A 25869-nucleotide genomic window follows, 5' to 3' on the forward strand; every position below is an offset into this window, starting at 1 on the left:
TAGCCAGAACCTGGAAACAGCCAGTGCTCTTAACTCTTGAGCCATCTCTCCGGCTCCAAGGTGGCTTGATCTAAAATGAGATTATCCTGTGGCTGGATTGGGGATGGGCAGGTGCAAGTGAATCTTTGTGTGCATGTATGTGTAGAGGTTGACAATGTCTAGTGTCATTCCACAAGCATCCCCATTTAAAAAAAAAACGAGAGTAAAATATTTTATTATGTTATGGATTCTTTGATAAATACAGCTGGGAGGTGGAAAGTAAGTATTGTCCCCCAGAAGATGCCTTTAAAAAGATTTGCAGACCTTAAGCTGGGCATGGTGGTGCATGCCTTTTATCCCTTTTATTCAAGAGGCAGAGGGTCTCTACCAGCCTAGTCCAGAATTGTTACACAGAGAAACCCCATCTCAAAAAAGAAAAGTTTACTAAATCAGTTCCTATAGAGATAGTTATTCCAATTTGCTGGAGAAAGTCATATTTTTTGACACAAAGCATTTATTTAAAAAGTGCTCTTGGGGCTGGAGAGATGGCTTAGGGGGTAAGATATCCTTGCAGACATCAGTTGGAGGATTCAACACTCATTTCTGACTTTCAACACATACCAGGCACTCATGTGGTGCACATATATACATATAGGCAAAATATTCACATATATAAAATATTTCTTTTAAAGTCACTCTGCTCTTAAAATTGTACTTTTGCTTTCTGTGAGGGCTGCCCTTGGTTTTCAGCTGGAATCCATCTGGAATTAACTAAAACACAAATGGCTGGGCCTATCTGTGAGGGATTATTTTTTCTTAAATCATCTAAAGTGGGAAAACCCACTTCTAATCCGGATCTTTGAGATGTGGGCCACACCTTCTACTGGCAGCCTGTGTAATGGGCATGGAAGAAGGGAGCTTGCTCTTGGCCTGCTTGCCCTCCCTCCTGCTGGCAAGTTCATTCTTTCACTGGCTTTGGAGCCGACTTCTTCAGGATTCCTGTATTTACTGAAGACCAGCTGAGACATCCAACCTTGTCAGATGAACAACCACTGGATTCTTGGACCTTCCATTGGTAGATAGCCATTGTTGGACTAGCTGGACCACAGTCTGTAAGTCGTTCTAATAAATCCTTCTGTTTCTCTCTCGCGCGCGCGTGTGTATTTGTTTTATAAGGTCTCTTCCTCTAGAAATCCCTGATTAATGCACTTGCACTTTCAGTAGATTTTAGAAATTTATTAAAAAAACTCATAGAAACAAGAATAAAAGAAGAAACTTATTAGTGAGGGAAACTAAACACAAATGAGTTTTACTTGTATCGGCCAGCTGCTATGAAAACCCTGCCCAGCTAAGGAAGGTACTGATTCATGGAATCTTCATCTGGAAGCTAGGGCATGGCATTCATCCATTTTGGTATCACACTTCCAAGATTGAGAATGGGTCACATCCTCCAGGAGGAGTGGCCATCCTCTCTGAAGCTTCAAACAAGTGAACAAGCGAGAAGGACCTTGCTGGGGTACCTTGTCACAGGTGTCAGGACTGTCACCAGAATCGTCTCAGCAGTCCAGTCACACTCCCAACTTTCATCTGTAGAAACATGTAAGATAGGCCTTGTATTTACTATTACCTTACCACCAAGAGTTTTTTTTGACTAGTCATCGTTTAGATTGGGACTTAATCTTTTGTAAACCACTACATGAAAAGCAAGTGAAGAACCCCTACGTATTTTCTATGATGAATACAGTGTATTCCCACTTTCTTGTGTTGCTTTGTTACTGTAGCAATGTAGAAGTTCCTTTTATTTTTCCAATCCCATTTTCCATCCTACTATACCAAAACTAAAAGTTTAGAAGGAACATTAAAGTGCAGTTAGGATAGGAATTCCTTATTTTTTTTTTCTTGTTTGAGACTTCTATACATGCATCCAATGTGTTTTGATCAAAGTCAATGTTGGGTGTGAACACCAAGTGTTTTTAACGTTCTTTTTATTATTTATCTTATATGTGTGGGTGCTTTGCCTCCATGTCTCATACCTACAGAGGCCAGAAGAGACCACTGGAGTTACAGATGGTCTGGAATGGCCATGTGCTGGGAGTCGAATCCATCCATCCTTCCAGGCCAGTACTGAGTGTTTCTTATTAGAAGGAAGTTGTTTAACATTGCCATAAATATCAACATACCCAGTGTTAATCTAACTCTCCACATCAGTGTTAGATTAGAACCTACAAACAGTTCTTGGTAACAGGAGCACCGAGTGCTAGGAGGCTTAAAAATAGAAGTCATATGATGCCAATTATAACTCGGTAAAAATTTGTAGCCCTCGGAACCTATGCCGAGAAGAAGCCAACATGGAAGATGGTCCTGCTTTCTATGACTTTAAAAACATTTTTCTGACCATGTTTGCCACATTTTTTTTTTCTTCAAGCTTTTAATTAAAGTTTTCTTGGCTCTCCTAACCCATTTCTATGTCGCCAAAGGAAACAGAAAAGAGGCAGCTAGGGTAGCAGAAGAGATCTATGGTGGACTGTCAGGTAAAAGAAATCCTTCAATTTATTCCCAACACCTCCAAAATTCCTCCTTGAAAATTCAGATGAAGAGTGTTTCTAGAAGGTAAGCTTTCCTTGTACTTTTGTGCTGAGTGCATAGATTAACGTGTACCCTGTCACTTGAAGTAGCAACTGACGTCTGTACCAATTGCTGAAGGATCTGCAGCTTGATTTTCTTGAAAATTGATGGGTCTGGTCACAGTTAGTATCTAAGTAAACAGAATAGTTGGTTCTAAAGGCTATCTCAAGAGACTTTCTACTAACCAAAAGAATTCTTATATAACTTTATTTTTCTGCAGCACTTTGAGTCAAACTAACAAGAAAGGGCATTGTAATAAGACTGGTTTTCCTTGGGAAATGAAATGACCTATTAATTTGCTTGAAAAGCAATCAGTATGGCATGCTGTATGTATGCCTATTGTAGCATCCTTTGCAAAGGGAACTGATGGGCCATTTGTCCCAGGAAAACTTCGTTAAACCCATTTGTACACTAGTGGCTCCACAGAAAGCACCAAAAATGGAGGTTTCCTCCCACTATGAAATTGCTACGATTTGGTTAAAACCTAAAACATCTCATGCTTTGTAGAGGCCAGTCTCCATCCCTTTCCAGAAACAATTCGCCTTAATTGCGGTGCCATCGCGCCAAAGTAACTGAAGCAGATAGGTCCTCATTGCTGGGACTGCCCCTTCACAGAGGAGGAGCAGTCTTTATTCATAAACACTGTCCAGAGTTGCTGTATGTATTTTTAGTGTTCCCGGGGGTTCCTGGATTGCATCATGCTTTAGTTGGTGTCTGTTTCAATTTGCGTCCAGGATTCTCTTTCAAAATAGACATGCTTTGTGATTTCAATGCGCTAGACAGCTTGGAAAACGCTAGGCATCAGTGGCCTTACATAAAGACACAAGAACTCTAAGGCAAGCCATCAGAATGCTTCAGCTAGCTGGTGAAGGAAGTGTCAGAAGGCCTGGACTGTGGAAAGAGATCTCTTTTGGGGATTATATTTGTCACACATTTCAGGGAGGTATGTAACTGGTGGGGGAAAAACCATTAATGCTTCTTTTTCGCTTCAAAGGAAGTGTGATCTAGGAACGTATTTTTGACTTATAAATTTGGGCCAGGACTTCCTAGCATTTGATGCTCTGTTAGATGTGATTTAAATTAGGGACAACCTAATGGGGATAGTTCCGGCAGAGTCTGTAAAAGTTGTTCCTGTGCGTGACTCCTGTCTTCGTGGTCCATAGTGAAGTGTACTCGTTAGGGAGTTAGAGGACTCAGAACCTGTGTAAGCATGCTGTGTATTTTAATCATGAGATTTTAATATGGGGCCAGACTTCCAATCTCTTGAAGAGACTCATTTACTCTAGCACAGCCATGTTGTTCGGGCTGTTGGGATGGTGCCCATTTCCAGATACTGTTAAAGGCAGGTGCTGGGGAGGCTAGTGCATGTAAGTCTAGTTTATTTATTTCATATATATATATATATATATATATATATATATATATATGTGTGTGTGTGTGTGTATGTGCTGTATATGTATTTGTCTATGTATGTGTGTGTCCTATACCTTTCACATGTATGATAATACACTCAGATTTGATGTCTTTCTATAATAAACTGATAGTTACATACCCAAAACAAGGTTTTTTTCTTTTTTGCATGATTCTAACAGTTATTTTTCTTTTGCCATTATTTAGAGTTATCTATATACAGCAGCAGCAGGACTTTGGGAGCCAGGAATAGCGGGGCATACCTTTAATTAAAGCACTTAGGAGGCAGAGGCAGGTGGATCCCTGTGAGTTGGAGGCCAGCCTGGTCTACAAAGTGAGTCCCAGGATAACCATGGCTACCTAGCGAAACCCTGTCTTGAAAAAAAAACCAGGAAGATATTTGTGACAGTGTTATTCTCAAATCAGAAGTCATCTTTGTGGTTCATTCGTCAGACAAAGGTTTGTTTGGAAAATGCATGATAATTACTCAGTAAGTTGACTTAACAAGACTCTCAGCTTGAGGCAAAATTGCTTGGTTCTTCTAGTATGCAAACATATTTGCACCAAATGAAAAGGAGAAATTGCTTAACCTGAATCCTGGCTGCATTTGCTGCCAAAGCTGTAGCCATAAAAGTGGGTGGGGGATTTAGAAGTTGGAACATTTTACAGTTGCTGATATGAGCTTGTAAAAATAATAGAATCTTTTCTTAAAAAGAAAAAAAGCAATTTTAAGGGAAGGGCTAAAACATTAGTTCATTTTTCAATTGCTACACTCAAAATCATTTTTCCCCCAAAGGGACTGATTTTTTTACTGGACAGCCAGCCTTGCCTGACTCCTGGCCATTCCTCTTCAGTATTCTTGCCTTTGTTCCTTTTTGTTTATGTCCCAGCACATATGTAGTCTTTTGTCTTATTTAATTCCCTCGTTACTTCCTTCAACCGTGGCCTAACTGTCCTCTGGGCAGTTCATAGCTCAGGTGCCTGCTGACTGTTTCCAGGTGGGAACAGCGAGTTCCTGGCAGAGGTTCTGCCTCCGCAGGTCACCTGTAGCTCAGCTCTTCGGCTCCTAATGGGTTCAAAGAAGCTTTCTTAATCCAGGTCACTGACCAGACTTCATCTTCCTATGAGAACTGGATGTTCTAGTGAATAACCACTTAATTCCATTATATTATAACATTTCAGGGTTCTCAGAATTTGCATTATGCCCCCCCCCCGCCCCGAGCGAACCCTGTGTTCTTAAAATCTCATCAATTCTAAGTCCTTATCATTATTGTGATTCAGAAATAAGATTCACTTCTTTGTTCTCTTTGATAAATGCCATGGATGTTGCTTCCTACGATTTCAAAGCTTGAACAAAAATTGTACACCATGAGGACCAAATATTGTCAACAGGCCGTCTTCTAGAATCATCTCACATTGTTATTAAAATTTGACAAGGGGTAAAGTCCTTGAATTAAATGTAAAAGAATTACTGGCTTTTATTTTGAATTCTTGGAACTTAAACATATTCCATCTAAATGGATTTTGTTATTAAATAGATAATTGGGGGGGGTTGTCATGAGTTTTATTCAAAGACTCCGAAAACCAGAGCCACAAATCAGAGTTTGAAAGATGTGAGGGAAGAGGTGAAAATGCTCTTGAACACTTTCCCTCCACTTCATCAGGCACGAGCATATTTGTAAACTATCTTCATAATGTATTTGTAGCCCTGTGACCCAGGCAGGGCGCCAAGGAAGTAAAAATAGAGTATCTTGGACAGGAGGAATTGAGTCCTATTTAAGTATTCATGTACTTGGAGAGCTCGGTTACATATTTACTAAAAGCAATGGAAAAATTTTGGATCTGCCAAATAGCTTTATTCCTTAATGTTTTACAATCTGCTCCAATTTGCAGCTAAGAAGGGTATGAGATACTGTGTTGGGAACAAGAATAAAACAAGGCGACCTACACTGTGGCAGATTCAGGAAGATAGTTGTGTGAAGACCCTAACAGGTCCTTTTCAGGGGGCAGTCATCCATAGTGGGACAGAAAAGGTTATTTCCTGGAGAGCGATTTTGTTTCCAGTTGAGAATACAGCAAATTTATTGCACTTTTTTTTTTACAAGGTCCCACTCTGCAGCTCTGGCTGACTTGGAACTTCCCAGGCTGGCTGGCGGACCTCGAGTTCATAGAGATCTGCTAGCTTCTTGAGCACTGGGATTGCAGGTGTATACGACCAATGCCCATCTCAAACTTTGTTTCCCCTGAGACAGACTCAGTCTGAGGCTGTTTTCAAACTCTCTTTGTAGCCGAGGGTGGCCTTGAACGTTGATCCTTCCTTGGGCCTTCTTCTCTAGAGTACAGCATGCTCCAGCTCCCCTGGTTTATACAGCACAGGGCTTCCTGCATGCGAAGCCAGCGCTTTTCCAGCTTAGCTACCTACATCCTCTGCACCTATTTCACACTCTCAGCAGGAATAAGTGGATGCCAAAGCATCCCAAATACAAGTGAATGTAGCACAGGATAAGCAGAATTTAGAGACCAATTGTTCTTAAAGAAAGAACAAGGTCTTTTTTTTTTGGTTTTTTGAGACAGGGTTTCTCTGTAGCTTTGGAACATATCCTGGAACTAGCTCTTGTAGACCAGACTGGCCTCAAATTCACAGAGATCCACCTGCCTCTGCCTCCAGAGTGCTGGGATTAAAAGCATGTGCCACCACCGCCCGACTTCTGAAGTTCTAAACCCTGGCTTTTGGTGTTATTTCTAATGCTTACTAAGCCACGAGACTTTTTTAGTAGGAGCAAAATGAAAAATGGTTGTCATTCATTTTGGCGTGTTCTTATGCATAAAACAACATTCTCCCTTTCTCTCATGGAAGGGTCACTGGGGCTTGAGGCAAAAGGCAGATCAGGGGAAAGAATCTGCTTAGGCAATAGCCTGAATGAATTGTCCCGGTGCTGTACAACCTGGGGCTGTGCCATGGAGATGGGGTGGCAAAGCAGAGATGAAGTGAGGAAGAAATCCAAGGCAGCCACCATTCCCTCTTTCTTGGTGCAGTGGCAGGTGGCAGGCAGCACAGGCTTACCCAGGCGACCTCGGAATCATGGGTGGGAGTCGGGGGGCATCCCAGGAGACTGCATTGATAAGTAGAGGCTAGCAGATGTAAGCAGCTGTCTGTGGGTGAGCAAGCAGCTGAGCCACAGGCCTGGTGGTGCAGGGCTCACATGCCCAGAAGACACCTGCAGCATTTGGCAGTAGATCTCATGATGCTGAAAGTCCCCCACCTCTAATGGTGACAGACTCCCAATAGTGACAGACTTTCGACAGGGACCATGGCATCGGAAAGGCAAGAGCTCATCTCCTGGGGGGAGATTGCATGTGACTCTTTCCACAGCTACTGGTTCGTGCTTCCTGGCTGTTGTCTCCAAGTTGTAAGATGGCTACAGGGAAAGTCAGAAGAAATCAGGAGGGTTTTTGTTTTGTTCTCCTTCCCTCAGTTTAGACAACGTATACAAAACCCATTTTTTTTGTGTGTTTTCAAGACAGGTTTTCTCTGTAGCTTTGGAGCCTGTCCTGGAACTAACTTTGTAGACCAGGCTGGCCTCAAACTCACAGAGATTTGCCTTCCTCTGCCTCCCAAGTGCTGGGATTAAAGGCATGCACCACCATTGCCTGGCCCAAACCCATTTTTTCAAACCTAATTTTGGTGCCCTAATTTCCATTTCAACAGTGAGTAGGAGCACTACAAATGCTAGCGTATCCTGTGACATGCTGAGGCCTAGTGCGTGGGGCTGATTGCCCCTTGGTTCTTTTCATCCACAAAGTACCAGAGAAACCAACACCTGGAAGAAAGAGGTGGGAGGCCCATGAAGAACATGCTGTCCCTTGGACCTCTGCTGCTTGGTGGACCAGAGAGAGCCATGTTCTCTGCTGGGAGCAGGGAGAGATGCTAAGGGCAAATTTAGGAAGGGGTGGAGTCATTTTAAAGGCCATGAGCACAGAGAAGTCCACAAGGGTTTAGTGAACACAGACAGGGCCGGCACCCATAGCATAAGAGACTTCCATCAGTTTGGCTCCTACTATGCCCACTCCCCGTCAGCCCTCATCCCTCCTGAGTTTGCTTTTGACTCCTAATACTCAAGGTGAGTGCGTATTCCTTCTTTCCATGACAGAAACAGAACCCCACAGTGCTGCCTTCTTTGTTTAGGGCTGTTTTCATTCAACATTAGTCTCGTGTGCTTTATCCAAATACTGCCTAGGGTTTGGGTCTAATGGGACTGATAAATAATGGAACGCTATGAGAGAGTCTGGAATTGGCTAACGGATGTGCTTAAGGCTCTTGCTTCTCACAGGGCAAATGACCATCAGATCCTGCGCAGAGGCAAACCCAGTTCATGTTGATATCCTAAGCTAATACTTTTAGGAGTCAGTGGCTGCCGTAGTCTTGTTTTTATGCTTGAACAGGTTACCTCTACAACTTGAGTCTCCCTTACATGAAATGCTTGGAACCAAGACATTTTAGATTTCAGATTTTTTTTTCTCCCAGAGTTGAGAAAATTTGCTATCTTGGGGGGAGGAAACCCTAGCTTAAATACTAAATTCATTCATGAAAATTTCATGTAATATTTAAAATAATTGGGGGACATGAATCTGGGTTTCATGTGGTGGAATTTTCTATTCTATGCATAGCAGTGTTGGGTCAGTGCTCCAGAAGTTTGGGATTTGGGAGCAGTCTATTTTTTTTCTAAAATTTTGACCTCTAGAGTAGAAATGCTTACTACTACTAAGCTGACTAGCTAGCATTAGAAGGACAGAATGCCAAAGGCACACTGAAGAGTTGCTGCTTCCGTTGCTCAGGCTGCTGAACTGCGGGATTGGGTAAAGACTGTCCCGAAACCCCGAGGGCCTGTGTTCATGGCCAGCGTGTCTGAAGCAGAGCTGCCAAGGACTGAGATGGAGACTAACGATGAGAGGCCAGAAGATGTTCAAGGAGATTCAGAAATACTCTGCTCTGCAGATGGACTCTGCCCTCTGATTGACCATTTCATTAGTAGAAGTGATTTGCAGCTAGTTTTTATATCCAGACATGGTATGAAAGTCTACGGTATTCAGTAAATGAAAACGAGGATACAGGAAAGAAGGCTAAGTGAGCCATGTCTTGAAATTCACTTTTCATTGTCATGGTGGATAGCCAAGCAAGGTCCACAAGACATAAACTATATGTAAAACAAATAAAAAACTATCGGTTAATTTGACTTAAAAGTTCATTTTCCCCCTTATGTCCATTTTTTTACCAATTTTTTCCCCTGTTTTACTGGTATAGAGTGTGTTGGGCTCCCCTTTTCTACAGGGTATAATTTTTTGCTCTCAGGGAAACTTGTCTGAAGGTGTTAATTTGGGTGCCCTTAAGAACCAACGTGATGCAAATTTACCGGATTTGCTTCGCTCCAACATGATTGGTTCTCTCACACCATCAATCTTACAAAGTTCCCGTTCTTCTCTAAGGACACATCACCACAGTTTTAGTTGGTCCTTGGAAACTCTGAGTTGGGGAAGGGTGGTACAATGAGAAACACTTCTCTTTTAAGTAAACTGTCACACTCACCAGCTGTGGGCCATCTCGGAAATAAATAGAGATAAAACACAGCATATGTTTGTTTATAGCAAGCCCTTTTTATTTTTTCTTTATTATAAAAGCATTTCTCATTCATTACAGGAGTATAAGATGACAAACCATTTTTATCTATTTGTTTATTTTCTCTTGGTTAAAAATTATTTTCTGGAATTACTTTTAACAGAACAATTACAAGGTCAGTACAAAGAATTCCCAGTCTCTGGCTCCATTCGTGTTTAGCTAACTGCTCCAATAATATCTCTTCAAGCAAAGGGGTCCCACTCCAGGTCAAAGAGTGCATCAGATGTTGTTATGTCTTGCCTTCCACACTCACCTTCCGTCTAGAAAAGGTCCCTATCTCTTCTGCAATTGGCTCCGGGCCAATTCATTTATTGACTGTCCCTTGGTGTGAGCTGCTGCAGGGTTTGCTCCTAAGAGTCAGGTTATGCTTTGGGGGCATGAACAGCACAGATAGGATGATAGGATGTTCTTAACACTGTGTTCCCTCTCATGCCATACACTGTGGCTCATGGCATTTAATCAGATGGCACATGGTGCCAACGTTTTTTAAAATTTTTTTCTTGCCAATGCTTGTGTTTTTCTTTTTTTCTTTCTATTTATTTATTTATTTATTTATCTATCTATCTATCTATCTATTTATTTATTTATTTATTTATTATGTATACAGTATTGTGTCTGCCTGCAGGCCAGAAGAGGGCACCAGATCTCATTACAGATGGTTGTGAGACACCATGTGGTTGCTGGGAATTGAACTCAGGACCTTTGGAAGAGCAGGAAGTGCTCTTAACTGCTGAGCCATCTTTTTCTTTGAAACCTGGGCTGGTCAAAATGATTTGTACAATTTTTTCCAGAATAAAATATGCACATTCCCTTTATAATTAATATAGTGATAATTTGAACCTGATCCTGTTATTTATTCTACTTTTTTTCAGTTAGTGTATTTTAGGAAGAAGCACATTATCCATATTGATGTATTACGTATATCAGCAAGGACTTACGGGCTCCTGTTTTGATAGCATGTATTTTCTTACTCTCTGTTTATTTTGATGGGCAAATTGTCCCATATTTGACTAGAAGAAGCCCTTTTGTGTCTTCCTCTACCTTCTCAACATCTTCTGTCTTTCCTCATCCTTCCTTCATTTCTGTTAGAGGCCACACCACACATGCAAGCGCACGCATGTGCCCGTGCACACACACACACCTCCAGCCTGGGGTCAGCTATTCCTTCAAAAAGCCCTGGTTTAGATTTTCTCGGGGCGTGACTACACTGTTTAAGTTTACTTTTATGTTTACATATTATGAAAATCACATTTTCATACCACTTGTTCCAGTATCACTCCAACCCCGTTGAGTACATTGTTAACCCCCTTCAGTGTTCTAACTAGACCCCTCTAACGGGAGAGATGCGCTGGGCTCTAATGTTGATGAGAGACTTCTTGCAATGCTTGCGGCTTCCAATCTCATCCGCTGGAGAACACTGTTTGCTCGAGGCTTGTAGTGTTTTAAATTTGCACACTTCCATTTCTGGTGAGATTTTGTTTTTAACAAGTTTGTGGACAATGGGAAATCTGAACCCTGGCCACCATCGGGATCACGTAGAAGACACTGACCAGAAGGACCCTTTGCTTTTAAAGAAAGTCCAAGTCCATGGCATTCCATTCAGTATGGAAAGAGGATAGCCACACTTTTAAAACTGCACAGATTTCGCAAACTGGAGCAGGTCTGTTTCCGAAACAAAATATTGTCCTTTGGGATTTTTCTTATGTGGTTACTTCTCAAATGCCCATCGAAGCTGATCAGTCTTAGTGGCAGAGAAATAATTACAGAAAAATAAATACACTCATAAAACAGGGAGGAGCCTGTCCCTTAGATAGCTGCCCTGCGATCTTCTTATTAATCGATCACAAATGGCCCTGAGCACCTGACTCTGTGGCTATCCTAGACTGGCCTTCAGAGAGCCCTGCCAAATAGATTACTGTCTCTCTGGTTTACAGCTAGGAAAACTGAGGTTCAAATGTTTATGGCAAAGGCTGCTTTTGGCAGAGAGTGGTCCAAGTAGGACATGAGCTCAGGCAGCCTGGCTCTACTGGCCCCATGTGCACAACTTTCTAGGGTAAAGTTTGGGGGATCATATCATCTGAAAAGGGTATTTTACATTAAAATGCATAGATATTATTATCAAAAGAATCAGAGAAAATTACTTAAGCAATTCAGAAAAACATCTTTCTTCCTTCCTTCTTTCCTTTCTTCCTCCCTTCCTCCATCCCTCCCTTCCTTTCTTCCTTCACCTTTTCTTTTAACTAAAAGCTTCACCAAGTGTTCTTCCACTGAGCTGTGTTTCAGGTCTTTTCTCTTATTTCTTCAGGTTTACAAAGCATAGGCTTTGAATTTTGGGGTATAGATGGAGGTGAGATAATATTATGGGAAATAGTAAAAACCTAATTGGTTCATTTAGTTCTTCACTTGACCTTAGAGTTACCAGGGACAAGCCCTTAGTTTTGTTTGAAAAAAAAGTATTTCATGTTAAAACCACCCATGGAAAGGCAGCAGAAGCTGAGGTGCCCAGCTCCCTGAATCCAGCAAGTTCTGAAGCATGGTGCAGGTTAGGTTCTTCTCTCCCCTCAAGAGCCGCAGCGGGTGGACAGCAGGAACAGCTGCAAGTCTCCTGACCTTGACCAGAAACCTGATTTGTGTTTCAGACTGCTGGGCTGACCGATCACCGCTCCACGAGGCTGCGGCCCAGGGGCGCTTGCTGGCTCTTAAAACTTTGCACAAGTAAGTAAGACTCTGTCCTCTGTGCTGTGGCTCTAATCTAGAATCTCTCTGTATTTAGAGCGTTGGCCACAGCTGTGCTCAGCCTCCATGCTGTGGCTCTAATCTAGAATCTCTCTGTATTTAGCGATGGCCACAGCTGTGCTCAGGTCCCAGCACTGCCATTCCGTGTCTTCATCTTGCCCCCACCCATACCGTGGCCTCCTCTTGCCTCTGCTTTCTCTAAGAGCTGCTTCAATTTCGGCCCACTTCGCTTCCTTTCCCCTTTGGGAAAACTTCCTGACAGGAAGTTTCTCTCTTAAGGACAATGAAGGGGATCCCCAAATTTATGTCATGCTAACAAGAGCACCTCATGCTCTTGGGGATTGCATTTGTTGGCTATCGATGTGCTATGAATCTCCTCAAAGCAAGGCGATGCTAATCAACAACAAACACTCGGGGATTCTTGAAGTTTCTAATTGCTTGGGGTGCAGGTTCCGGGCAGGGAAGTGGCAGCTAGGTCATGTGATGATTCATGGTGGGGGGAGGGGCGATCTGTTTTCACACACAGTCTCAGGGGCTTCACCACAGGGCTGTGTTATGAAGTATCAGCTGACTTTCTCCAGAGAGGGTGCCTAAGAAGGAAGTCACATTTTTACAAAAACCTTTATTTTAATTGTATATGTATGGGTATTTTAGCGGCTTGTATGCCTGTGGACTATGTGCATGCAGTGCCCTCGGGAGCCAGAAGAGGGCGCCTGATTTTCTGCGACCAGAGTTTCAGACAGTTCTGTGCTGCCATATGGGTGCTGGGAACTGAACCCTGGGTCCTCCGGAAGGGCTGAACCAGCTCCCTAGCCCCTTCACTCTTTAAAGCCTAGTCTTGGAAGTGACATCATTTCGTTCCCTGACGCTCACATTTCAAGGAGAAAGCATTACCCAACTGAGGCAGAGTTAGGAACTGGGCATCACTGGGTACCACTGAGAGGTTGCCCACTTCAACAATGCACATTTCAAGTAGGCTCTGAGATAGGTTAGTAATCACATAAATCTTAGGGCAGATTTAGCTATTGGCAGCACTGTATTTTTATTGCTGAGTGTATCCCACACAGCTAAGGGCAATTGTTTTTAGCCAGCTGGGATAGTGATATTTTGTGTGTGTCCCTCTCTTTTTAGTGATTCATTACTTTTGTTCAGTTTTACATTTTTTATTTTAAATTTATTTTGTATGGACTTCTTTATTTTGCAAACTATATATTTATGTGTGTGTGTATAGGGACGGAGGGGGCATACCGTGGTGAGCATTTAGCAGACCACTGGTGATGGGTCTCTTCTTCTACCATATGGGGACCGGGATCGACTTAGGTCATCAGGCTTGGCGGCAATTGCCCTTACCTGTGGAACCATCTCCATGGCCACTTGTTTGTGAGACATAGTCTCCTGTATCCCAGGCTAGTCTCAGTTTTCTAGTTGGAGCACAAGGTGACCTTGAACTTTTAACCTTCCTGCTTGCACTTTCCGTGTTCTGGAATTCAATCGAAGTATGTCCCTCACCAATTTATGCTGGACTGAGGATCAAACCAGCCAGACAAGCACTTCACCAACTCAGTTCATCCCCAGCTTAACAGTTGTGCCATTTCCTAAAAACAACGTCATCTTAAAGCCTCTCCATTTGAGCTTCAGCACTTAGCATTTCATAGGTTCTTTTTCTTTTGTTTGTTTTTTTGTTTGTGAAGACAGGGTTTCTCTGTAGCTTTGGAGCCTGTCCTGGAACTAGCTCTGTCGACCAGGCTGGCCTCGAACTCACAGAGATCCTCCTGCCTCTGCCTCCTGAGTGCAAATAGAGGCAAAATGAAAACAGAACTACTAGCAACGATGGACTTTGTATTTGATCTTGTCACTAATCTAGTCTCCCCTCGAGTTGTGTTTCTGACTGAACTCAAGGGCGTCACACAATAGGCGGCTCTCTACACTGCCTTTCCTTCCCGCACAGGGCCTTCTTAGGCTCTGAGAGTGGCCTCCAGGTCCTGCATGTGCTAAGCAAGTGACCTACCATGGAGGGCTCCTGTTTGTTTATTTATTTTTGCTTTGCTGAGACAGGATTTCTCTGTGTAGCCCTGGCTATCCCAGAACTCACTCTGTAGACCAGGCTGGCCCCTGCCTCCCCAATGCTAGTGTTGGGCTTCAAGGCGTGCGCCGCTGCCACCCAGCTTGATTCTTTATATGTAAGCACTTTACACAATCATCGGATTCTATCCCCTTTTTGTTGTTTCTTTGCTCTTTGAGACAGAGTCTCATGTTGTTTGGACAGGTCCCAAAATTAGTAGAGGCTGACCTCAAATTCATAATCTTCGTGCCTCGACCTCCCTCCCAAGTGCTGGGATTATAGTGGTGCACCAGCAGGCCTGGCAATGATATCGCCACTACTCTGAAACTTGTTATTTTAGTAGTGTGATTAAGTGAGTAAGGGCACTACAGAGAAGAATTTCAGTTGGTTTGCTACAGACTCAATTCTTTGCTCTTTGCACTAGTCAAACATATAGTCTACTGTTATTTAAGACTTCTTTTTCTTTTTTCATGTGTGTATATATTTATGCCATGTGTGTCTTAGTGTCCTTGCAATCCAGAAGAGGCACTGGAGGCCTTGAAGCTGGAGTTCCAGGCGGTTGTCAGCAATCTGACATGGGTTCTGGGAACTGAACTCTGGTTCTCTAGAAGAGCAACAAGTGCTTTAACCACAGAGCCAGTTCTCCAGCCGCTTATACTCCACTTTTTAAAAGAAAAAAAATTATTTATTGTGTGTCTGGCAAGTCTCTTTACCCGTTGAGCTCTCTTGCTGGCCTATATATTCCACTTTTAAAAGCTTGTTTTACATTCAGGTCATGTGCTAAATGTGAGTAAAACATTCACCCACCTTGAGTAAATGCAAAAAAAGCATTAATTCAGGACCATCTTGGTTGTTGCGCTGTTGCTGACAGCTGGGTAACCTCGAGTCTTAGAAACGATTTGTCTTTTCTGTATGTCCATACCCTCATGCACGCTTAGAAGTCAATCTAGACCACTGGGTCGCGACCTGTGGGTTGCTACCCCCTCGAGGGTCAGATGACTATTTCACAGAGTCACATATCAGATATTCTGCATATTAGATATTTACATTATTATTCATAACAGTAGCAAACTTTCAGTTGTGAAGTAGCAATCAAATAGTTTTATAGCAGAATCACTACAACACGAGGAACTGTATTAAAGGGTCGTCACAGCACCAGGAAGGTTGAGAGCAAATGACCTTCTTGGTGGCACTTCTCCAGTGCAGAGATTTCGTTTTCTTTTTTTTTTTTTTTTTTGAACTGTAGCTGTGCTTCTAGTACAATGCTGCCACCTTGTGGACTAGGTCATTTTAAGCCATTTTCTTTCCCACTACTTTTTCAGTTTTTCCTTTTCTTTCCTTTCCTCTTTTTCTATTATCACCGAATATCAAGTATTCATTTCTTAAAAGGAAGTCATATATGGGAAAGATAAAGGAAAAAGGGAAAGACCCCAATTGTGAGATACACAGGGCTTTTGAAGCCCTGTCCTTAAACTTCCTTTTCTCAATATTCCTTCAACCAGAGAAGTTTCTATAGCGCTATGCGTTTGTGTGTATTATACTATATATACTATACAATAATAGGCACACAGATCAAGCATTTGCCAATGGGACAGATCCGTCTGCCTGCCTCTGCTTGAGTGCTGGGATGAAAGTCATGTGCCACTGTGTCTGGTGATTATTTTTTCTCCTTCCCTAAACCAAACTTTTAGAATATTCCATGTTCCCAGCTGAAATTTCAACATGCTTTCTGTAGTATGAATTTTTTCTCTTGCTTTTTTGTTTAAATTCCTTCTTCCCCAGTAGACTCTTGGAGGAGGGGGGCTTAGGCCATAAATTTCAAAGACCCATGTCCTAGCACATTGCCTGAATCAGAACAAATGACTTTGAGACTCTATGCTGTGTTTAAAGATTTATTTTTATTCTCTCTCTCTCTCTCTCTCTCTCTCTCTCTCTCTCTGTGTGTGTGTGTGTGTGTGTGTGTGAATGCAGATAATCTAGGAAGCCAGAGACATCAGATCCCCCATAAGCTGGTGTTAAAGGCAGTTGTGAGCAGCCTGATGTGGGTGTTGAGAACCAAGCTTGGGTTCTTTTCAAGAGCCATGCTTGCTCTTAAATTCTGGACCATCTCTCCAGTCCCCAATGCTGTGTTTAGAATCCCATGGTTGTGGCTCCTACTCTATTTTAATATGGCACCAGTATCACTGTCCTCACGCGCTTTTCGAAAACAGAAACCCGGTGGGCGCCAGTCTTGCTTTGCTGCGCTGGCTGCAGCACTTCACTGTCTTCTCTCCAAACTGCAGGGGATCAACGTGAATCTTGTGACAATTAACCGGGTCTCCTCTCTCCATGAGGCATGCCTTGGGGGTCATGTGGCCTGCACTAAGGTCTTGCTGGAAAATGGTGCACACGTGAGTACTGCCCCAGCCCTGCCCAGCACAGCTGGATTTGTCTGTCTAGGTCCCTCAGCTAAAACACCTGGGCAGGCACTCCCTTCCAGAGTGCTTACTCACCGAGCAATGGGAAGGTCAAACCCTATCCATCTTCCTCTTTTCAGCCTCTATAAGCCATGTGTGAATATCCAGATGGGGTCATTAAAAAATATTTTGTTGATCTCCTGAGTAAATTGGGAGTATGGGGACCATGGGAGAGGGTTGAAGGGGGTGGGAGAGGAAGGGAGGGGAGCTGAGAAAAATGTAGAGCTCAATAAGATCAATTTAAAAAGAAAAAAACATTTTGTTATAAAACATAAATAACAAATTTCAACAGAAGAATGAAAGACACTCTATTCAATGCTCCAAGTCAACCATCCTTTTAGGTGTACATTACCAAAGTAAACGAGTTTTAGGGATAAAGCACATTGTGAACTGTTTTAGTTTCTGGTCTATGGCAATGATAACACACCTTGATAAAAGCAGCTTAAAAGAAAAAGCGTTTATTCTGCTCACAGTTCAAGGTTATAGTCCATTCTGGCTGTCAGGGAAGTGGCAGTGTTAAATTTAAAGCAGCTGGCTACAGTCATCCAAAGGCCGAGGAAGAGAGCAAAGGTTGCACCGTGCAGTAGTACTCAGATTGCTTTCTCCACTCTGAAGAGGTCTAGAATCCCCTATCAAGGGAATAATAGTTCCACCCACAGGGGGGCAGGTCTTCCTACCTCAGATAAGCTAATCATGATAATTCCAGGGCTGTAGCCGTGGTTCAGAGGACCTGAAGTTTCCTTCCTAGTACCCACATTGAGCAGCCAAGTTGACAATGAACACTTACCATACCCCCAATTCATCAAATCAAACTTAGCACCCCTGCCTTCCATGCTCCTAGTAGTATGGCCAATTAAACAGCACTTAAAGCATTCCACTGCTTTTCTAATCCAAACTCCCAACGTCCATATTTCTCCAAACAAAAACATGGTCAGGTCTATCACATTAATGCCCTAGCTCCTGGTACCAACTTTTGTTTTAGTTAGGCTTTCTATTGCTGTGAAGCGACTCCGTGACCACAACAAATTCTTGTAAGACAAACATTTAATTGGGGCGGTTCACTTACAGTTTGGAGATTCAGTCAGTCCATTATTAATATTTTGGGACATGGAGGCATGCAGGCAGACATGGTGCTGCAGAAGTAGGTGAGAACTCTACACCTTGCAGGCAACAGGAAGTGTTCCTTGATACTGAGAGTAACAGGGAACTCAAAGTCCAGCCCCACAGTGACACACTTGCTCCAACAAAGCCACACCTACTCCAACAAAGCACCACCTACTGCAACAAGGCCACACCCCCTAACAGTACCAGTCCCTTTGGAGAGGTCTGCAATACTCTCAGTCCCTCATCATCATCATGAGTGGATTTCTCCAGGCACACACACAGGAGTACGCACTTGGTGACAATTTTACTGTGAGTTTTGCTCTGCCCAACATTAGGTCAATGGACTGACTGTTCACGGGGCCACGCCACTCTTCAACGCCTGCTGCAGTGGCAGTGTGGCCTGTGTCAGCCTGCTCTTGGAGTTTGGAGCCAAGGCCCAGCTGGAGGTCTACCTGGCTTCACCTATCCATGAAGCGGTGAAGAGAGGTAAGCAAGCCACTCCAGGGCACACCCGACAGTGCTGGGTTGATTGCACTTTACCTAAATCAAGGTCTTGTGTTGGTCCTAATGTTTCCATCTACGTGCGGCTGGCTTGTATACTTACTTCTCAAGGCTGTTTACATTCAACGCAAACTAGGCTCAGTTTCTGTTCGGCCAGGAAAACTGAAAGAGATAAGAATTATTCAGAAATAAATATTTACCAGCTACCATGTGTTTACTAGGCACGCTTTGGTTCTGATTATGTTATCTCTAAAGGAAAGGTTGGCTAAATTAATTAGCGATATTAGCTATTAATTTTTTTAAAAAAATTTGTGTGTATGTGTGTTTTGCCTGCATGTATGTATGTATCCCCTCCTCCCCAGCACTGGAGGCATAGGCTGTTGTGAGCTATCATATGGGTGCTAGGAACTGAACCCGAGTCCTCTACAAGATCAGCAGGTGCTCTTAACCACTGAGCCATCCTTCCAACCTCAGTGGTAAAACTTTTGAGGAAACATGTAAAACGATCATCAAACTTTCATCTGTACCTCAGAAGCACTCCTTCATGAAGAATTAGTTGATATACTGCAAATTAATCATGTTTATCTTGTCATTGGGCAAAGTCTCCATAGAGTAGGCCTGTGAGTTTGTAAGTTCATTTGAATACAACTCTGTACCTGAAGCATTGGATTCCTCCCCATCTGTGTCTTCTAGTCCAACCAAATAAAGTCACAGCTTCTCTTACAGGAGTGGATAAAGAAGAGAATGAGAGCTTAGCAATGGATCGGGAATGGGACTGAGCTTTGGTTTAAGTGCGGGTAATAATGGGGTCGTTTATCCCTCTGCATCTTATAGCCATCCATTTGTACAGTGGTGGCTTCATGCTAGACAGTGAGTTCAGCTATGTTCCTTAGAATCTGAGTTTCACTGCAGTTACCCCGGTACTGAAAAAAAAAAAAAACTTACCCTGGAGGAAACATGTTCATGGTTTTAGTTTGCAGATTTCCCAAAACAAAGTGTTTTTCTTCTAGCACATGGGGGAAAATTGTTACTTCTTTTTTTAAGATTTTTATTTATTTATTTTGTGTATATGAGTGTTTTGCCTGTGTGTGTCTGTGTGCAGCCGGCATTTCCGGAGATTGGAGTTACAAACCGTTGTGAGCCATCATGTGGTGCTGGGAATTTAACCCAGGTCCTATGGAAGAGCAACAGCAAGAGTTTTAACTGCTGAGCTGTCTCTCCAGACCCCGAATCTCTGTTATTTTGAAACCCCATTCTGGAAAGCAGTCCTGAAATTCTGGACATATTCAACAAGTCCCTATTTGAGTGAGGTTATCTTTTATGTTATTTTTTTTAGTTTCTTTTTCTCATATTTTTATTAAAAAAATCTGCTTTTCATTTTACATACCAATCCCAGTTCCTCTCCCCTCCTTCTCCAGCCCCCACCTCCCCCTTCCCACCCCCTATTCACTTCTCAGAGGGGATAAGGCCTTCCTTGAGGAGCCAATAGAGTCTGGCATACCAAGTTGAGGCAGGACCACCCACTCTTATCGAGGCTGATCAAGGTATCCCACCACAGCAATGTGGCTCCAAAAAGCCAGTTCATACACCTGGGATTTTGGGAGTGAGCGAGTCCCATACATTGTTTTTTGTTCTGGCTTTGTGGGTATTTTTTTTTTTGAGACAGCGTTTCTCTGTGTAACAGCCTTGGCTCTTCTGGAACTCATTCTGTAGACCAGGCTGGCCTCGAACTCACAGAGATCTGCCTGCCTCTGCCTCCCGAGTGCTGGGATTAAAGGTGTCACAACCGCCGCTGGGCAAGGGAGTTTATTTATAAATTATTATATATAATATTATATAAACATTATAATTACATAATATATAATTATAAAAAAGTATTTATTCCACCAGGTCACAGAGAGTGCATGGAGATTCTGCTGGCAAATAATGTCAACATTGACCAAGAGCTTCCTCAGCTGGGAACTCCTCTGTATGTAGCCTGCACCTATGAGAGAGTCGACTGTGCGAAGAAGCTTCTAGAACTAGGTAATTGTTAGAACAGTTTTAGTGAGATGAAGCTGCTAGACTTTTTAAAAACTGAATTTAAAGATTGCATTCTTTTCTGTTTGCTTATTTATTTTTATTCATGTTGCATCCCAACCACAGTTCTCCCTCCCACCCCTCCTCCTGCTCCCTCTCACCTTCCCCATCCAGGCCATCCCCAATTGACTCCTCCCAAAGGGCAAAACCTCCCATGGGGAGTCAACAAAGTTTGCCAAATTAAGTTGAGGCACAACCAAGCCCCTCCCCACTACATTAAGGCTGAACAGGGCATCCCACCATAGGGACTGGGGTCCAAAAAGCTAGCTCAGGTATCAGGGATAAATCCTGGTCCCACTACCAGGGCCCCTCAGATAGACCAAGCTACACAACTGTCTTCCAAATGCAGAGGGCCTAGTTCAGTCCCATGCAGGCTCCACAGCTGTCGGTCTAGAGGTCGTGAGATCTCACGAGCTTGCTTCAGCTGTCTCTGTAGATTTCTCCATCATGATCTTGACCCCCCTTGCTCATATATTCCCTCCTCCCTCTATTCATTTGTATTCCCAGGCTCAGCCTGGTGCTTGGCTGTGGATCTCGGCATCTGCTTCCATCAGTTACTAGATGAAGGTTCTATGGTGACAATTAGCGTAGTCATCAATCTGATTACAGGGCAAGGCCAGTTCAGGCACCCTTTCCACTCTTGCAAAGAGTCAGTCTTAGGTGGGGTCACCCTTGTGAATTCTTGGAGAGTTCTCTAGCATCAGGTCTTCCACTAACTCTATAATAGCTCCCTCTATCAAGATATCTCTTTCAGCAGGGTGGTGGTGGCACACGCCTTTAATCCCAGCACTTGGGAGGCAGAGGCTGGCGGATCTCGGTGAGTTCGAGACCAGCCTGGTCTACAAGAGCTAGTTCCAGGACAGGCTCCAAAACCACAGAGAAACCCTGTCTCGAAAAACCAAAAATAAATAAATAAATAAATAAATAAATAAATAAATAAAAAGATATCTCTTTCATTGCTCTCCCTCTCCATCCTTCCACAACTCGACCATCTGCTTCCTTCATGTTCTCATACTCCATCCCCTCCACATACAGCCACCATTCCAGTTTACCCAGGAGATCTCATCATTCTTATCAGGTTAGAAAAGATTCTGATTGCATTGGACACTTGAAAGCTATATGCACAGCCCATCTAGAGAAACACGTATTCATCTCTCAGCTCTGCTTCCGTTGATGCTGGCCTTATGTAGCTAGGATGCTTCTCCCTGGTTGTGGCAATATGGCCACCACAAACACTTGGGCTGTAACAAAAAGGAATATTGGCTCTCTTTGAGTTGCATGCATGGCCATCTCTGAACCAATTGATTGACCGTTGTGGCCAGGGGAGTACAGGCTGCTGATGGGCTGAGGGCTAGATTCTAGTTTACCCTGCAGTCATTAGGTTTCTCTTAGGTTACGTGGGCTGAAACTCTGACAGGAAGATGCCTTTCCAAAGGGAAAACTAAGTATAGAATGTGGTGACCATTTGCAGCAGACCCACCTCTGTCCCCCTAAGACAGTCATTTTTCACTTCAGAATGTCATATAAAGAAACGACCATTCCAGGGACAAGTAGAACATTCCAAAACTATCTTTTGATTCATGATTTAAGGCACCTAGCTACTGATGTAAACTTGTAAGCTATAGGAAGAACCTTTACTTGAGAAATTTGATCTCCAAGATGTTTTTTTTATTATTTATTTTATTCCTTCATTTACTATTTTATATTGATTTTGGAAATCTTTTCTGAGTTTCCAATAATATAAATGCTAAACAAGTTTCTTTCTCTCTTTTACTAAAAAGTCCCCCAAATAACTATGTAACAGGAACTTCAAATATTTTGCTTTTGTTACAGTTTGTGTATGTGTGCACGCAAGCGTGTGTGTGCGCATGCATGTGTGTGTGTGTGTGTGTGTGTGTGTGTATGAAAGCATCTAACTTCATTTTTCTCCAAACTGCTTGGGAGTAATCTTTCCCAATTGCGGAGGTTCTAGGCTTAAGTCACATAGTCTCCGAGGTTGGTTAAATACGCCATGGCGTGTAAGATGCTTTTTTTCCGATTAATTATGCATGCATGTCTACATTGATACACAGACACACACGGACAGCTAGTAAGATGCCTTTATATACAATAATAGCTCATGTGTCTTACACTCACAAGCAGCACTGATTGTGGTCATCTGCTCTCTTAAGGAGCCAGTGTTGACCGTGGCCGGTGGCTGGATACCCCACTGCATGCTGCAGCGAGGCAGTCCAGTGTGCAGGTCATCAACCTGCTCACTGAGTACGGGGCCAACCTGAGACTCAGAAACTCGCAGGGCAAAACTGCCCTTGATCTTGCTGCTCCCAAAAGCAGTGTGGCGCAGGCGCTCCTGCTCCATGAAGGTAAGAAGAGCCGGGTAGGGTATTTACTTCTGCTCCCTAAGCGTGCTTAGGCCTGTCTCATCCCTAGACTAGTCCCCGTTTTTCCCTTTTCCTTATAGTTCGGGATGGTACTGTGGGAAGGGACCAGTCCTGGATGCACTGCAGCGTGTCCTAGGACTTTTCTTTTACACTCTGTGTTTATTGTTGCATTTTATTTTCTACTACAAGAAAATAATCAACAACCTTGAAATGATCCAAGAGTCATGTTCATCTTAGGAAAAGGCCACAAGTGAATACATCAAAGGTTGGCTTTATAACACTAGGAGGCTGCTCGTGAGCAAATTAGAAATAACTCACATGCTGCATAAGGAGCATCAATAACGGCCAAGTATATAGCTTGTGGTCTCATTAGATCAAATCCCCCAGTAGCACCATGGCCTCCTTAATAGAGGACTAACCTCGCTGAGTTCTTGGAAGCACTGAGAACCTCATGGAAACTTATGCTATCCGTATGAATAGAGAAGTGAAGGAGAGCTATGCATGAGAAAAGCGAAGCATAGAGGAATCGGCTTCCAGAAGGTCACACACCTACTAGGAAGAAGCCCTAGGATGCTAGAAAGAGCACTCTTAAAGTTCCAAGACCCGAACCCAAATCTTCTGAAACAATTTACATAGCAAGGGCTCTCACGTTTTGTGAAATCACTCCGAAGGCCTGTGTCTGGCCCAATGAAATGGTTGCTTTATTGTTTTGGAACTAGTTTTTCATCAGTGCTTAAAAAAAAACCTACTGTACGCCGGGCGGTGGTGGCGCACGCCTTTAATCCCAGCACTCGGGAGGCAGAGGCAGGCGGATCTCTGTGAGTTCGAGGCCAGCCTGGTCTACAGAGCTAGTTCCAGGACAGGCTCCAAAGTCACAGAGAAACCCTGTCTTGAAAAACCCAAACCCAAACTAAAACCAAAACCAAAACAAAAAAACCTACTGTGCAAATAAACCACCTGGGGCCCTTTACTAAAATCCATGTTTTGATCAAGGCAGTCTAAGCGGGGTCCTAAGCTCTGTGTATTTAGCAGGCTCCCATCTTTTAACTAGCCCTAATTCATAGTGTCTTGATGCCTAGGCTATCAGTAAATGCTCTTTTATTTGAAGCACCACTCGAGGGATAGTGGTCTTGCTTACCAGATGCTGGTTTGGAAAGTATGTTTGCAACTGCTCGGTGAGAACATAGCTTTTCTTTTCTTCTCTCCGCCACCCCCAACTGGGAGTGTTTTCAGGCTCAGGGTTTACTTGCGTTCCTTATTAGCAAGCTCCTCTCTCCTCGAGCTTCATAAACACACACATTAATTTTGAGCTTCTCAGAGAGAACTGGACAGTTTGTTGTATTACTGTGTTCTACTTAGCTACTTAGTTTCTGAGGTAAGGCTTGCCCCAGATTTGAGGGGCACTGGGTAGGCCTCTTTGCCATTCTCAATCCTCAGCTTTTTATCCAAAGGTGAAGGTTTGCTTCTCTGAACAGCTCTCGGTTGCCTGTTCCTTGTCCACAGCAATCTTGAGTGGCCTCAGGCTGTTTGCATGTGTAGTCTGCTCTTTTTTTTCTGGTTTTCATAATGCCACTGCAGTAGGGCTTTACCTACATTGAGGATTTGTACAAGCCAGTGAGTAATTAGAGCCATGTGAGGAAGTCTTTGTTGATAGGCAGGTGAAGAAATAATGGGATAATATAAATGTCCCTTTATAAGTAGATTCCAAGAGACTGAAATTCAGGGACCAAGAGGATCGAAGTGATTAGAGTCCTTTTTACATATCTACTGAGGTGGAACCCTTGCAAGAACAGAGGGCCCTTTCAGGTGGGGGGTGAGAACCAGGTTTACCGCATAGGGAGTTTGTACTGGAAGGCCCCGGAGGATGTTGGAAACACTTTGGTCCTTGGTTCAGCTCCTCGCATTGGCTGTGTGACCACAGAGGTGCCACTTCCTGCTCCCACCCTCTCTTCTGTTGGCCCTCTGTCCTGAAGCTCTCGTAGGGCTCTGAACCCCAGTGCTTTTTACTTCAGCCAGCCTATCACGTCCATTAGCACAGGCAATCGTGAGTGAGATAGATTTGCCATCGATCCACACTTCTTCCGAGCCTGTGTTCAATAACACAGTCACTGCTGAAGACTCAATAAGGGCAGCGCAGACTCCTCTGCTGGGAGCACGTAACATCATTTGGTAATTCCTATCCCATTCAGCTAATCTTACAGTAGTAAATCTCCTTTTCCACCCCACCGTGAGGCTCATGCCATTTTTTAATTCCCTCTCCCAGGTCCACCTGCTCTTTCTCAGCTCTGCCGCCTGTGTGTCCGGAAGTGCTTGGGCCGTGCATGTCCTCAAGCCATCTCCCAGCTAGGGCTTCCAGAGTCACTGGAAAAATTCCTCCTGTACCAGTAGTTGGGAATTGTTGCCTGCTGTAGTAGATACACTCGGTGGCTGGCTCACTATCCTAAAAATCAACTTACCCATTTAGAGTAACTCTACTATAAATCCAAACACTTGGGGTGAGCAAACTCTTGATTAGTGTAATGGTTGTTAAGAGGCATTCAGAATTCTTGTAGTTTTTAACTCTTGTTAATCAACTTAAAATGAAACTGAAATGGGGGGAAATAAAAGGCTATTTTTGGATGATTCAGAACCCTTGGGCACCTGGGCCTGTGTTCAGCATTCTGAGTATTGCATATACACAGGTAGATATGATTAAAATAAATGCTAAGTACTTAAGAAATGTTCTTGATTTAGTCCCTCTCCCAATATATTTTGCTAGTTTGTTGTTTTCCTAAAATAAATGTCTGCAATGATTTTGATTTCTCTTGTTTTTTTTAAACATATATAAATAGCTAAGCAGGGCTAGAGAGATGACTCAGGAGT

The 25869-nt window shown here is 43.2% G+C and overlaps 1 protein-coding gene across 1 annotated transcript; it reads left to right on the top strand.

Moving 5' to 3' along the window:
* The first annotated feature begins 2229 nt into the window (after nt 1-2229).
* Nucleotides 2230-25798, top strand: Asb11 (ankyrin repeat and SOCS box containing 11). The gene is given in 8 exon segments (XM_041640001.1): nt 2230-2387; nt 2390-2510; nt 12328-12407; nt 16769-16876; nt 18382-18532; nt 20438-20572; nt 22798-22989; nt 25271-25798. Coding segments are annotated over 8 exon segments (972 nt in total). The 5' UTR covers nt 2230-2327; the 3' UTR covers nt 25396-25798.
* Nucleotides 25799-25869: the final 71 nt, after the last annotated feature.

This window comes from Microtus oregoni, unplaced genomic scaffold, assembly GCF_018167655.1.
Source record: "Microtus oregoni isolate MIOR12 unplaced genomic scaffold, Mior012 000061F_ref0000440, whole genome shotgun sequence".
Classification (NCBI taxonomy): Eukaryota; Metazoa; Chordata; class Mammalia; order Rodentia; family Cricetidae; genus Microtus; species Microtus oregoni.